General features: G+C 34.8%; 2 protein-coding genes across 2 annotated transcripts; one reads left to right on the forward strand and one right to left on the reverse strand.

Moving 5' to 3' along the window:
- The first annotated feature begins 299 nt into the window (after positions 1-299).
- LOC141387607 (cytochrome P450 6A1-like) lies at positions 300-2,003 on the forward strand. The gene is made up of 2 exons (XM_073957516.1): positions 300-1,470; positions 1,536-2,003. Exons 1-2 carry the CDS (start codon positions 381-383, stop codon positions 1,964-1,966), a joined length of 1,521 nt encoding a protein of 506 aa, XP_073813617.1. The 5' UTR covers positions 300-380; the 3' UTR covers positions 1,967-2,003.
- Positions 2,004-8,828: 6,825 nt separating this feature from the next.
- Positions 8,829-10,541, reverse strand: LOC141387608 (cytochrome P450 6A1-like). The gene is made up of 2 exons (XM_073957518.1): positions 9,350-10,541; positions 8,829-9,279 (listed from the first exon to the last, which is right to left on the reverse strand). The coding sequence occupies exons 1-2, from the start codon at positions 10,311-10,313 to the stop codon at positions 8,849-8,851; spliced, it is 1,395 nt and encodes a 464-aa protein (XP_073813619.1). The 5' UTR covers positions 10,314-10,541; the 3' UTR covers positions 8,829-8,848.
- Positions 10,542-16,100: the final 5,559 nt, after the last annotated feature.

Consider the following 16,100-nt stretch of genomic DNA (forward strand, 5'->3'; position numbering starts at 1 on the left):
GGCTCTCATGATTTCTTTAGAAAATTGTTAAGCTCTTTCTGAATTCTCAAAATGTCTGTTGACATTTTTTTAGCCCTCGAAGGACTCTCAAGACTTCTTTAGAAATTTGTTGAGCCCTCTGTGGGGATCTCAAGATTTCTATAGGAATTTGGGCCCAACAAATTCCTTAGCCCAAGACTTTTCTGGACATTTTTTGATACCTGTGTGGGTTTCCCGATTTCTAGAGAAATTTTTGAGACCTCTATGTGCTTTCAAAATTCCTATAGAATTTGTTTGAGCCCTCTATGGACATTAGAAATTTCAATAGAATGATCTGCTTAACCAAAAGACACAAATAAATTCACAAAAAAAAAACGATTCTATACTATACCATCAACAAGATGGAATTCATAACTGGTTTGGTCTATGTCGTTTTGACCATATTGTCTTTGGCCGTAATTTTCTTGAGAAGAAATTTCGGTTATTGGAAACGCCGCGGAATACCCCATGATGAGCCCCATCTCGTGATGGGTAACATGCAAGGTTTACGCACAAAATATCATGTGGGTGAAATTATTGCCAACTATTATCGTAAATACAAAGGATCGGGTCCATTTGCTGGGATATTTTTGGGCCACAAACCCGCCGCCGTGATACTGGATAAAGTTTTGTTGAAACAAGTGCTAATTAAGGATTTCTCAAACTTCGCCGATCGTGGTTTATATTACAATGAAAAAAATGATCCCTTAACGGGCCATTTAGTCTTTGTGGGAGGTGAAAAATGGCGTAGCCTACGGACAAAACTATCGCCAACATTTACTACGGGAAAAATGAAATTTATGTATGACACGCTGCAGGCTGTGGCCAATCGCCTGCTCGATGTGATGTATGAAAAAATTGAACAGTCCTCCGAATTGGATATACGGGATATTTTGGCTCGCTTTAATACCGACATCATTGGCAGTGTGGCTTTTGGTATTGAATGTAATAGCTTGAAAAATCCTGAGGATCGCTTCATGGTCATGGGACGTAAGTCAATAGAGGTGCCACGCCATAATGCTTTGGTAATGGCATTTATTGACAGTTTTCCAGAATTAGCAAGGAAATTGGGTATGCGTGTGTTGCCCGAAGATGTTCACCAGTTTTTCATGTCCATGATAAAAGAAACTGTCGACTATCGTGAGAAGAATCGCATAAGGCGCAATGACTTTTTGGATATAGTGCTGGAAATGAAAAATAATCCCGAAAGTGTATCATCGTTGGGCGGTTTAACATTTGAAGAACTGGCTGCCCAGGTGTTTGTGTTTTTCTTGGGTGGCTTTGAGACATCATCGTCTACCATGGCTTTTGCCATCTATGAATTGGCCCAAAATCAGGCATTGCAAGATAGACTAAGGGAAGAAGTCAATGAGGTGTTTGACCAATTCAAAGATGACAATATCAGTTATGATGCTTTAATGAATATTGGCTATTTGGATCAGGTACTGTGTGGTAAGTGAAACAAAATAGCCTGGTTTTTATGGTCTAATTAATTATTTTTTTTTCTTTGTTACCAGAAACCCTGCGCAAATATCCCGTTGGCAGTGCCTTGACCCGCCAATCGTTAAATGATTATGTTGTACCCGATCACCCCAAACATGTTATACCAAAAGGCACCTTGGTATTTATACCCGTTTTGGGTATGCATTATGATCCTGAATTTTATCCAAACCCCGAAGAATTTGATCCAGAACGTTTCTCCAGTGAAGCGGTAAAACAACGTGACTCTGTAGAATGGTTGGGCTTTGGTGATGGTCCCCGTAATTGTATTGGCATGCGTTTTGGTAAAATGCAATCCCGTTTGGGTCTAGCCATTGTCATAAGGCATTTCCGTTTCACGGTATGTTCCCGCACAGATATACCAATGCAAATTAATCCGAAATCATTGGTTACGTCACCGAAAAATGATCTTTATTTGAATGTCGAAGCTATTCGGGAGAGGAAATAAATGTGACGAGACTCACATAAACTCAAACACTCGCAAATTTGTAAGTTTTTTTTTTCAATAATTGTCAAAGAATTTAGCTAAGACCCGCAAAATAACGAAAATCAGGATGTAGCGTTATATGGGGCCTATACCAAAACAATTTTTGGTGGAGAAATCTTGTTACTCCTGGGACCCTCAAATGGCAAATTTCACCTAGTTGGGTTGCAAATCGTAGCAAAAATCCTCAGAATAACGAAAATCGGGAGGTACCGTTATATGGGGTCCATACCAAACCATGGACCTATGTTGACAATTTTAGGTGGAGAAATTTCGTGACCACTGAGAACCTCAACTGTCAATTTACAGCTAGTTCGGTTAAAAATTGTAGCTAAAATCCTCAAAATGCCGAAAATTGGTAGGAACAGTTATATAGGGGCTATGCGAAAACATGGACCTATGCCCATAATTTTTGGAATGTAAGTTTTTTGATCACTGGGAACCCTAAAATGTCATATTATAACTAATTCGGTTTGAAAATGTGACTAAAAACGCCAAAATACCTGAAATCGGGCGGTACCGTTGTATGGGGGCTATAACAAAACGTTGACCGATATAGCCCATCATCGAACTTGACCTGTCTGGAAACGAAAGACGCATCTTCACAAAATTTCAGCGCCCATTTTTTTGCATGCTAGAGTGATTACCACAGACGGACGGACGGGCGGACTTGCATAGATCGATTCAGAATTTTACCATGATCAGGAATATAATACTTTATTGGGTCGTAAATCGAAAAAAAAACAAACTTAATATATCCTCCATGGTGAAGGGTATATAAACTGAGATTAAGCTGACTTACTTTACAAATAATAAGTAATACACATCTCAACAAAACTGCCAATGTGAATGTAAAATTTTCAGTGTAGGAAAATTTTGTAATTTTTTCGAATATCTAAAGTAGTGTTTGTCTATACTTTTACTCTTTTTCTACAAACTAATAGAAGACAATCAAAACGAATATTCTACCAAAACGTATGACGACTTATTTAACTTAAAGATTACTTTTTAATTTAACACTTAAAATTAACAGTAAGGACCAATCTTTTTATAGGGGCTCTAAAAGATTTCTATAGAAATTATTTGAGCGTTCTAAGTGCTCTCAAGATTTGTATGGATTTTTTTTCAGGCATCTATAGGGCTCTGAAGATTACGATTTAATATCTGCGTTTTTGAATAATAATTTTGCTTCAAAACAAAAAACAAATTTGAAAAACACACTCAAATTTGGTAGTTTTTCTTATGCATTCATTTTCTTATCGACATACCAAAAATTGTGACCTCTTTAACTGAAAGATAGCATTTTAATTTAACACTTTAAATAATTATACATAGGTTCGTCTCATCATTCTCAACCAAAACTCGCCAATTGCACAATTACTTACCAAATATTTCAGCGCCGAGCTCTGGACTCTGAAGTAAATAAATTTCTTGTTTAGTATTGCCAATCTCTTTATAGTACAGCGCCATCTTCCAGATCCATATATTACTAACAAAGATATACAATACACTGGTTTTTGTCTACGATCGACGTCTTCGCCCATTTACGGTACAAAAGCTCATGCTCAACCCAAATAAAAAATTGTATAGCTTTTAGCATAGACAAATAAAAGTATAGACACCAAAAGCTTTCATTTTCTATTCCTAACAGATGTCGCACAAAGTGATGTTGGGGCTAGTCATTTGACTCACAGCTATGGGGTACTTTACACGATATGATTTTACCATATGAGTTGTCACTTTTTAAATACAAAATGTACATGCAAAGTGACAACTCATATGTAAAAAACATATCGTGTAAAGTACCCATAACTGAAAAGACTCGACTTCGAAAATAATTTGTTCGTTTTTATACAATTTGACAGCTGTTTTTGTAAATTTCTTCAACATGTGCTCTACAAATCAAATTAACTAAACGATCCTTTTTGGTAAATAATAACATCATAAACGTTTATATTTTAATGAATTTTAGTTTGAGTGCACGTAGTAGCTTTCACTTAACCCGTAAAAAACTGTGTGCGACATCTCTTGATTTCACATTTTTGGGAGAGAAGGGCTGAGAAACATTTGTAGTCTATAAATTCATTAGTCTATGGTGGCATCGTAAAATTTTGAATATGTTCTGTCAAAATTTTCTTTATGTTGTTGGGGAAATTACAACAAAAATATTTTTTTTTATAAAGGGAGTTGACATTTCATATTCGAACAGCCAGAACCACTACCTTGGTAATTGTGGCATGATAGTGACAGTGCAATCACTCAACTTCGAAAAAAAATTTATTCGTTTTTCTATATTTTGGCGGCCATATTTGTATTTTTTCGACTTCATGAATTTTACAATTTAAATTGCCCAAAACATCCTTTTCGGTGAATAATAAGATCATAAATGTTTTTATTAAACAACTGTCTGCGACATCTATTGATTCAATTTTTTTCGAACAAAGATATACAATATTACCATTGTATGTCTTTGTTTCGAAGATAAGAGCCAAAGACCTATAACTAGTAAAGATTGGACATCATGCACAATCGAGTTAATTTTAATATTCAAGCATAGAGGGCCTTTATGTATAACAGATAATTAACAGAAACAAAAGCGTACACCAATGTGAACTATGTTAAATATAACATAATTCATGTCACCATATTGTAACATCACATTATGTTAGACCACCAGCGCCATCTGCCGATATATACTAGCAATGAAATGTCCCATCTTATTGTATTATATACAGTCGAAATCGCTTATAACGTCGGTCAAGGGACCAACGGAATTTGTCGCTATAACCGATATGTCGTTATAAGCGATAAGGCTATAAAGGGCCCCAGAGATTTGGTACTTTTGGATATCGTCGTTATAACCGATATGACGTTATAAACGACGACGTTATAAGCGATTTCGACTGTATCTTTGTAAGAGCTGAGCAACATTTGTAGTCTATACATTCATTAGCCTATGATGTTGGGTCTAGTCATTTGACTCACAGCTGTAATTTGACCATGCCCGATTATTGGTATATTGGACCCCCTAAAAATATTCTTTAAAAATCCACGATTATTGTTATTATGGAGCCTCCAAAAATATTCTTTAAAAATCCACGATTATTGTTATTATGGAGCCTCCAAAAATATTCTTTAAAAATCCACGATTATTGTTATTATGGATCCTCCACAAATATTATTTAAAAATCCGCGATTATTGGTATTATGGAGCCTACAACAATATTCTTGAAAAAATCCACGATTATTTGTATGTTGGACTATTCAAAAATATTCTTTAAAAATCCAGGACTATTTGTATGTTGGACTATTCAAAAATATTCTTTAAAAATCCACGATTATTACTACTACGGAGCCTCCAAAAATATTGTTTAAAAATCCACGACTATTTGTATTTTGGACTATTAAAAAATATTCTTTAAAAATCCAAGATTATTGGTATTATGAAGCCTACAAAAGTATTCTTTAAAAAGTCAAAACGGATCAGTCGGCTTTGCCGACAGAGATATACCCTCAGCCTGTATGAACTGAAACACCTTTTTTCTCAAAAAATGTATATATTTAAGGGGGTTTCAAAATTTTGGGCGTATGAACCGACAAAAATATGGATTTGGATAGAAGCTCAAAAGTTTTGCGGAAAAGGTATCTAAAGGAATGGACTGATATCGTCCATTTTGGAAGTGGGTCTTATTTTGGGTGTCATTCCCCTCGATAGATGTCGCAACCACCTGTCGTTTCAGTTGGTCACCATATAATTCAGAGTTTTTGGACCATTATATCAGGAATCATGTACTTGCCTACGAAAAACATAATATCGCTTCAAACAGGACCACTAGGTAACAATTTCCAAGGGATCCTCGAACAGACCGCACCATTTTAGCAAATTTTTTGTACAAGCACTACCTTCTAATTTTAATTTCATCTAATATTCGAAGAAATATTGCGATATGCAAAGTGTGGACCAACTCAGTATTTAGTTCGAGAGTTGTCGTGCTCTCCAGTCACTACATATGGTGCCATAGAGGGTTTTTACACCTTTCTTACTGTTTTCTCAAGAAGTATGGACTTGCCCCTGAAAAAAACTTTTACCATCGTAATTGAGGCAGCGAATGAAAGTTGCTTCAACAAAAATCAAAGTGATTCCAGAGCAGGTCTTAAAGTGAACTTATCCAAAATTTTGGATGGTAGGTACCTGAAGGGTGCCACCGTGGTGCAATGCAATGCACACTCGCCTTGCACGCTGAAGGTCGTGGGTTCGATTCCCCGGCCAAGCAACATCAAACAATTTTCAACGGTGGCAAAATACCCCTCAGTAAAGTTGGCGACATTTCCTGAGTATTTCAGCCATGTAAAACTCTCTACAAGTGGTGTCTTAAGACACACCTTTCGGACTCGGCTATAACCTGTAGGTCCCATATCATTGAGCTAATATGATTCGGGGTGTACTCATTGATATGAGAGAAGTCTCCCCCGTCCCATCTGGGATGTTTGTGGAACAATTATAGGTACCTGAAGGAGTGGACAAATATAGTCCATATTCGAACCTGATATATGTATATTTGTTATATATATATTAGGATGTGTATCGACCAAATCGGTCACTACCATCAAGGGTACCAAATCGGTCACTACCAACTTTTCAGAAAACATATGAACTCATGTGAGGGAGGTACCTGAAGGAGTGGACTGATATGGCGTATCTTCGATCCTAAACAAAATTTGGACAAAATATTACGAAGACCAAATTTTGGACCGAATCGGCAGATCCGTTCGAGAGTTATCTTGCGCTCCAACCAATACACACGATGTTATGGGATTTTTATACCTTTCAGGCTATTTACTCAGGAAATATGGACTTGCCCTTAAGAAACTTGTACCGTCGTATAGGGGACAGTGAATAGGAGTTGAGTAGGTCCTAAATTGAACTTTTCCGACATTTTTGCGGGAGGTACCCGAATGAGTGGACCAAATTTTGGCCAAATATTGGGTCAAATCGGTTCATCCTTTCGAGACTTATCGTGCGTACCAGCCAGACAGATAAACAGACCGACCAAATTATCTGAAATAAATGCTGAGGGTATAACAATCCATGATTATTGGTATTATGGAGCCCTCAAAAATATTCTTAAAAATCCACGATTATTTGTATGTTGAAGTTTTTAAAAATATTCTTGAAAAATCCACGATTATTGGTATTATCGAGGCTACAAAAAAGTTCACGGTTATTGGAATTACGGAGCCTACAAAATAGTCTTTAAAAATGACAATCTTGTTCGATAAAAGTGAAGTGAGAAGTACTTGGAAGTTGTTGCAAGAACTTGTAAGTACTTCTCACTTCACTTTTTAATTGCGAAGTTATCGAACAGGCATAGACTAATAAATTCATAGACAAAGAGAATTGTAGTGTGCTTCTTTTTTGTAGGTGTCGCCGGTATGCACAGTGCCTGATCTTTTCACACAATGTTTTGGGGTAAATTACAATATTTTGTTGAATTTGTTTACATGAGGATGTAGATCTGGCCAAAGATTATCCATGTTTTGTCTTTTATCAGAATAAATAGTTTAAAATCTATAGTAACTTTAAATAAAACTACTAACACCTACTAACGCCATCTACCACTTTTCGAAAATTTCGAAGATAAATGCTGAGAGCAAATAAATGTCTATGAATTTATTAGTCTATGCTTCTCACTTCACTTTTTAATTGCGAAGTTATCGAACAGGCATAGACTAATAAATTCATAGACATTTATTTGCTCTCAGCATTTATCTTCGAAATTTTCGAAAAGTGGTAGATGGCGTTAGTAGGTGTTAGTAGTTTTATTTAAAGTTACTATAGATTTTAAACTATTTATTCTGATAAAAGACAAAACATGGATAATCTTTGGCCAGATCTACATCCTCATGTAAACAAATTCAACAAAATATTGTAATTTACCCCAAAACATTGTGTGAAAAGATCAGGCACTGTGCATACCGGCGACACCTACAAAAAAGAAGCACACTACAATTCTCTTTGTCTATGAATTTATTAGTCTATGGTTAGACCGTGAGTTAGACGACTAGCTCCAAACATGACTTTGTGCGACATCTGTTAGGAACAGAAAATGAAAGCTTTTGGTGTCTATACTTTTCTTTGTCTATGATTGAAGGCCAAACTTTTTAAATGTGTTTTTATATTTTCTGTTAAGTAAAGCGTTCATCATTGTTCTAATAAAAGCTATGTATAAAAATTATGTTTGGAGCGAGCATGAGCTTTTTTCGTTTAATTGTGTGCACGTTTATCATAGGCAGAAACCCGTTTAGTACGTGAGTGGAAAATGTGTACATGGTGCTAGAATGTGAAGAGGTTGGCAATACCAAACAATAAATTTATCTACAATTTAGTGCAGTGTCCGACGTTGAAATATTTGGTATTAATTGTTGAATTTTTGAGAAGTCTATTTCTAACCTATGTAGTAACAATAAGATCTTTCGTTTAATTTCAGTTTAGTTACTAAACCATGTTTTATGTGCCATTGTAAAAAAGGTTCTTGTTAAGAAATATTTCACCTTCTGATTGCTGAGATGTACATATTTGTCTTTCTTTTTTACTAATATCAATTTTGTGCTATTTGAACCAATTGAAACTTTTTCTCAACAAAATATCTGGTTTTGGAAAAACTTAATTTAATTTTGGACAAAATAATTTATATCTATCTTTTAAAAAATTATTTTCAACTATTCGCATTATGAACAAAATTCATTCAAAATCTTAAAATATCAAATAATTTGTAGATTTCTACTTCCCCATAATTATTGTGAAAAAAAACCTTACAAATTTGTGTTTGTGTATTTTTGTTACATTTATATCCTCCCCCGAATAGCTTCGACATTCAAATAAAGATCATGTTTCGGTGACCAGACCAATGATTCCGGATTAATTTGCATTGGTATATCTGTGCGGGAACATACCGTGAAACGGAAATGCCTTATGACAATGGCTAGACCCAAACGTGATTGCATTTTACCAAAACGCATGCCAATGCAAGTGCGGGGACCATCACCAAAACCCAAAAACTCGACAGAGTCTCGCTGTTTTACCGCCTCACTGGAGAAACGTTCTGGATCAAATTCGTCGGGATTTGGATAGAACTCAGGATCAAAATGTATACCCAATACGGGTATAAAAAGCAGGGTGCCTTTGGGTATGACATATTCCGGGTGATCGGGTACAACATAATCATTTAGAGATTGACGGGTCAAGGCACTGCCAACGGGATATTTACGCAGGGTTTCTGGAAAACAGACAGAAAACAATACTTTAAACGAAAATACAAAGCAAGATATTTGTTTGATTTCACTCACCACATAGTATCTGGTCCAAATACGGTATATCCATTAAAACCTCATAACTGATATTGTCATCGGGGAATTGATCAAACACCTCATTGACTTCATGTCGCAGCCTATCTTGCAGCTGCTGGTTTTGAGCCAATTCATAGAGGGCAAAACCCATGGTAGATGAAGATGTTTCAAAGCCAGCCACGAAAAACATATATACCTGGGCAGCCAATTCTTCAAAAGTTAAACCACCAAGGGTAGCAATACTTTCGGGATTATTTTTCAAATCCAATACCATATCCAAAAAGTCATTGCGCCTTATGTGATGCTTCTCACGATACTCGACTGTTTCTTTTATCATGGACATGAAAAACCGATGGACATCTTCGGGCAACACACGCATACCCAATTTCCTCGCTAATTCTGGAAAACTGTCAATAAGTGCCATTATCAAAGCATTATGGCGCGGCACCTCTATAGATTTACGTCCCATGGCCAAGAAACGATTCTCAGGATTTTTTAAGCTATTACATTCAATGCCGAACGCCACACTACCAATGATGTCGGTGTTAAAGTGAGCCATAATGTCACGCATATCCAATTCGGAGGATTGTTCAATTTTTTCATACATCACATCGAGCAGGCGATGGCCCACAGTTTGCAGCGTGTCATACATACATTTCATTTTTCCACTTGTAAATGTGGGCGACATTTTTGCCCTGAGACTACGCCATTTATCACCTCCCACAAAGACTAAATGACCCGTTAAGGGATCATCTTTTTCATTGTAATATAAACCACGATCGGCAAAGTTTGAGAATTCCTTAATTAGCACTTGTTTCAGCAAATCTTTGTCCAGTATTACTGCGGCAGGTTTGTGGCCCAAAAATATACCAGCAAATGGACCCGAACCTTTGTATTTATGATAATAGTTCGCTATGATTTCACCCACATGATATTTTGTGCGTAAACCTTGCATGTTACCCATCACGAGATGGGGTTCATCATGGGGTATACCGCGGCGTTTCCAATAACCGAAATTTCTTTTCAACAAAAACAAAGCCAACGAAAATATTGTCAAAACGACATACACCAAACCGGTTGTGAATTCCGTCTTCTTGTTGATAGAGAAGTTTGCGGTGTTTTTGTTTATAAATTTTTTTTGTTTTCTTTTGTGTTTTGTGGATCACTATCTCGTCTAGCTTGCATGGTACTGGGCAAAACTTAGTCGAATTTGTGTTTTGTATGCTATGCCTCAGGCTGCCATTCAATGTTGAGCTTATCATTAAATTTGTGTGTTATCGTGTCCATTGTTAGGCGTATTGAATGAAAATCTACCAGTCTCTACCATAATCAATCCCAATAAAACGATAGCCGTACACAGACAAAATTTTTCCTAAAGGAATTACGGTTCTAAAGAATTCAATAGGACATTTGTTGAATCCTCTAAGGACTCTAAAATCCATTCATCCTTTCTTGAACCTTCTATGTACCTAAGTATAGATCTAGATTTTTTGAACCCACTATGGACTGTAAAGATTCTCAGCCCTCTAAGAGCCCTTAAAATTTATTTAGATATTTTCGTGGATTTTTAAAGAATATTTTTGGAGGCTCCATAATACCATTAAGCGTGGATTTTTAAAGAATATTTTTGGAGGCTCCATAATACCATTAAGCGTGGATTTTTAAAGAATATTTTTGGAGGCTCCATAATACCATTAAGCGTGGATTTTTAAAGAATATTTTTGGAGGCTCCATAATACCATTAAGCGTGGATTTTTAAAGAATATTTTTGGAGGCTCCATAATACCATTAAGCGTGGATTTTTAAAGAATATTTTTGGAGGCTCCATAATACCATTAAGCGTGGATTTTAAAAGAATATTTTTGGAGGCTCCATAATACCAATAAGCGTGGATTTTTAAAGAATATTTTTGGAGGCTCCATAATACCATTAAGCGTGGATTTTTAAAGAATATTTTTGGAGGCTCCATAATACCATTAAGCGTGGATTTTTAAAGAATATTTTTGGAGGCTCCATAATACCATTAAGCGTGGATTTTTAAAGAATATTTTTGGAGGCTCCATAATACCATTAAGCGTGGATTTTTAAAGAATATTTTTGGAGGCTCCATAATACCATTAAGCGTGGATTTTTAAAGAATATTTTTGGAGGCTCCATAATACCATTAAGCGTGGATTTTTAAAGAATATTTTTGGAGGCTCCATAATACCATTAAGCGTGGATTTTAAAAGAATATTTTTGGAGGCTCCATAATACCATTAAGCGTGGATTTTTAAAGAATATTTTTGGAGGCTCCATAATACCATTAAGCGTGGATTTTTAAAGAATATTTTTGGAGGCTCCATAATACCATTAAGCGTGGATTTTTAAAGAATATTTTTGGAGGCTCCATAATACCATTAAGCGTGGATTTTTAAAGAATATTTTTGGAGGCTCCATAATACCATTAAGCGTGGATTTTTAAAGAATATTTTTGGAGGCTCCATAATACCATTAAGCGTGGATTTTTAAAGAATATTTTTGGAGGCTCCATAATACCATTAAGCGTGGATTTTTAAAGAATATTTTTGGAGGCTCCATAATACCATTAGGCGTGGATTTTTAAAGAATATTTTTGGAGGCTCCATAATACCATTAAGCGTGGATTTTAAAAGAATATTTTTGGAGGCTCCATAATACCATTAAGCGTGGATTTTTAAAGAATATTTTTGGAGGCTCCATAATACCATTAAGCGTGGATTTTTAAAGAATATTTTTGGAGGCTCCATAATACCATTAAGCGTGGATTTTTAAAGAATATTTTTGGAGGCTCCATAATACCATTAAGCGTGGATTTTTAAAGAATATTTTTGGAGGCTCCATAATACCATTAAGCGTGGATTTTTAAAGAATATTTTTGGAGGCTCCATAATACCATTAAGCGTGGATTTTTAAAGAATATTTTTGGAGGCTCCATAATACCATTAAGCGTGGATTTTTAAAGAATATTTTTGGAGGCTCCATAATACCATTAAGCGTGGATTTTTAAAGAATATTTTTGGAGGCTCCATAATACCATTAAGCGTGGATTTTTAAAGAATATTTTTGGAGGCTCCATAATACCATTAAGCGTGGATTTTTAAAGAATATTTTTGGAGGCTCCATAATACCATTAAGCGTGGATTTTTAAAGAATATTTTTGGAGGCTCCATAATACCATTAAGCGTGGATTTTTAAAGAATATTTTTGGAGGCTCCATAATACCATTAAGCGTGGATTTTTAAAGAATATTTTTGGAGGCTCCATAATACCATTAAGCGTGGATTTTTAAAGAATATTTTTGGAGGCTCCATAATACCATTAAGCGTGGATTTTTAAAGAATATTTTTGGAGGCTCCATAATACCATTAAGCGTGGATTTTTAAAGAATATTTTTGGAGGCTCCATAATACCATTAAGCGTGGATTTTTAAAGAATATTTTTGGAGGCTCCATAATACCATTAAGCGTGGATTTTTAAAGAATATTTTTGGAGGCTCCATAATACCATTAGGCGTGGATTTTTAAAGAATATTTTTGGAGGCTCCGTAATACCATTAAGCGTGGATTTTTAAAGAATATTTTTGGAGGCTCCATAATACCATTAGGCGTGGATTTTTAAAGAATATTTTTGGAGGCTCCGTAATACCATTAAGCGTGGATTTTTAAAGAATATTTTTGGAGGCTCCATAATACCATTAAGCGTGGATTTTTAAAGAATATTTTTGGAGGCTCCATAATACCATTAAGCGTGGATTTTTAAAGAATATTTTTGGAGGCTCCATAATACCATTAATCGTGGATTTTTAAAGAATATTTTTGGAGGCTCCATAATACCATTAATCGTGGATTTTTAAAGAATATTTTTGGAGGCTCCATAATACCATTAAGCGTGGATTTTTAAAGAATATTTTTGGAGGCTCCTTAATACCATTAAGCGTGGATTTTTAAAGAATATTTTTGGAGGCTCCATAATACCATTAAGCGTGGATTTTTAAAGAATATTTTTGGAGGCTCCATAATACCATTAATCGTGGATTTTTAAAGAATATTTTTGGAGGCTCCATAATACCATTAATCGTGGATTTTTAAAGAATATTTTTGGAGGCTCCATAATACCATTAAGCGTGGATTTTTAAAGAATATTTTTGGAGGCTCCTTAATACCATTAAGCGTGGATTTTTAAAGAATATTTTTGGAGGCTCCATAATACCATTAAGCGTGGATTTTTAAAGAATATTTTTGGAGGCTCCATAATACCATTAAGCGTGGATTTTTAAAGAATATTTTTGGAGGCTCCATAATACCATTAAGCGTGGATTTTTAAAGAATATTTTTGGAGGCTCCATAATACCATTAAGCGTGGATTTTTAAAGAATATTTTTGGAGGCTCCATAATACCATTAAGCGTGGATTTTTAAAGAATATTTTTGGAGGCTCCATAATACCATTAAGCGTGGATTTTTAAAGAATATTTTTGGAGGCTCCATAATACCATTAATCGTGGATTTTTAAAGAATATTTTTGGAGGCTCCATAATACCATTAAGCGTGGATTTTTAAAGAATATTTTTGGAGGCTCCATAATACCATTAAGCGTGGATTTTTAAAGAATATTTTTGGAGGCTCCATAATACCATTAAGCGTGGATTTTTAAAGAATATTTTTGGAGCGTGGATTTTTAAAGAATATTTTTGGAGGCTCCATAATACCATTAAGCGTGGATTTTTAAAGAATATTTTTGGAGCGTGGATTTTTAAAGAATATTTTTGGAGGCTCCATAATACCATTAAGCGTGGATTTTTAAAGAATATTTTTGGAGCGTGGATTTTTAAAGAATATTTTTGGAGGCTCCATAATACCATTAAGCGTGGATTTTTAAAGAATATTTTTGGAGCGTGGATTTTTAAAGAATATTTTTGGAGGCTCCATAATACCATTAAGCGTGGATTTTTAAAGAATATTTTTGGAGCGTGGATTTTTAAAGAATATTTTTGGAGGCTCCATAATACCATTAAGCGTGGATTTTTAAAGAATATTTTTGGAGCGTGGATTTTTAAAGAATATTTTTGGAGCGTGGATTTTTAAAGAATATTTTTGGAGGCTCCATAATACCATTAAGCGTGGATTTTTAAAGAATATTTTTGGAGGCTCCATAATACCATTAAGCGTGGATTTTTAAAGAATATTTTTGGAGGCTCCATAATACCATTAAGCGTGGATTTTTAAAGAATATTTTTGGAGGCTCCATAATACCATTAAGCGTGGATTTTTAAAGAATATTTTTGGAGGCTCCTTAATACCATTAAGCGTGGATTTTTAAAGAATATTTTTGGAGGCTCCATAATACCATTAAGCGTGGATTTTTAAAGAATATTTTTGGAGGCTCCATAATACCATTAAGCGTGGATTTTTAAAGAATATTTTTGGAGGCTCCATAATACCATTAAGCGTGGATTTTTAAAGAATATTTTTTGAGGCTCCATAATACCATTAAGCGTGGATTTTTAAAGAATATTTTTGGAGGCTCCATAATACCATTAAGCGTGGATTTTTAAAGAATATTTTTGGAGGCTCCATAATACCATTAAGCGTGGATTTTTAAAGAATATTTTTGGAGGCTCCATAATACCATTAAGCGTGGATTTTTAAAGAATATTTTTGGAGGCTCCATAATACCATTAAGCGTGGATTTTTAAAGAATATTTTTGGAGGCTCCATAATACCATTAAGCGTGGATTTTTAAAGAATATTTTTGGAGGCTCCATAATACCATTAAGCGTGGATTTTTAAAGAATATTTTTGGAGGCTCCATAATACCATTAAGCGTGGATTTTTAAAGAATATTTTTGGAGGCTCCATAATACCATTAAGCGTGGATTTTTAAAGAATATTTTTGGAGGCTCCATAATACCATTAAGCGTGGATTTTTAAAGAATATTTTTGGAGGCTCCATAATACCATTAAGCGTGGATTTTTAAAGAATATTTTTGGAGGCTCCATAATACCATTAAGCGTGGATTTTTAAAGAATATTTTTGGAGGCTCCATAATACCATTAAGCGTGGATTTTTAAAGAATATTTTTGGAGGCTCCATAATACCATTAAGCGTGGATTTTTAAAGAATATTTTTGGAGGCTCCATAATACCATTAAGCGTGGATTTTTAAAGAATATTTTTGGAGGCTCCATAATACCATTAAGCGTGGATTTTTAAAGAATATTTTTGGAGGCTCCATAATACCATTAAGCGTGGATTTTTAAAGAATATTTTTGGAGGCTCCATAATACCATTAAGCGTGGATTTTTAAAGATTATTTTTGGAGGCTCCATAATACCATTAAGCGTGGATTTTTAAAGAATATTTTTGGAGGCTCCATAATACCATTAAGCGTGGATTTTTAAAGAATATTTTTGGAGGCTCCATAATACCATTAAGCGTGGATTTTTAAAGAATATTTTTGGAGGCTCCATAATACCATTAAGCGTGGATTTTTAAAGAATATTTTTGGAGGCTCCATAATACCATTAAGCGTGGATTTTTAAAGATTATTTTTGGAGGCTCCATAATACCATTAAGCGTGGATTTTTAAAGAATATTTTTGGAGGCTCCATAATACCATTAAGCGTGGATTTTTAAAGAATATTTTTGGAGGCTTCATAATACCATTAAGCGTGGATTTTTAAAGAATATTTTTGGAGGCTCCATAATACCATTAAGCGTGGATTTTTAAAG

The sequence above is a fragment of the Musca autumnalis genome, unplaced genomic scaffold (genome assembly GCF_047663935.1).
Source record: "Musca autumnalis isolate F117 unplaced genomic scaffold, ASM4766393v1 scaffold_5, whole genome shotgun sequence".
NCBI classification, from domain to species: Eukaryota; Metazoa; Arthropoda; class Insecta; order Diptera; family Muscidae; genus Musca; species Musca autumnalis.

Coding starts and splice junctions, on each gene's coding strand:
- LOC141387607 (XM_073957516.1), top strand. CDS start 381: ATGGAATTCATAACTGGTTTGGTCTATGTCGTTTTGACCATATTGTCT. Junction 1,471..1,535: donor TTTGGATCAGGTACTGTGTG/GTAAGTGAAACA, acceptor CTTTGTTACCAG/AAACCCTGCGCAAATATCCC.
- LOC141387608 (XM_073957518.1), bottom strand. CDS start 10,313: ATGGGTAACATGCAAGGTTTACGCACAAAATATCATGTGGGTGAAATC. Junction 9,280..9,349: donor TTTGGACCAGATACTATGTG/GTGAGTGAAATC, acceptor TCTGTTTTCCAG/AAACCCTGCGTAAATATCCC.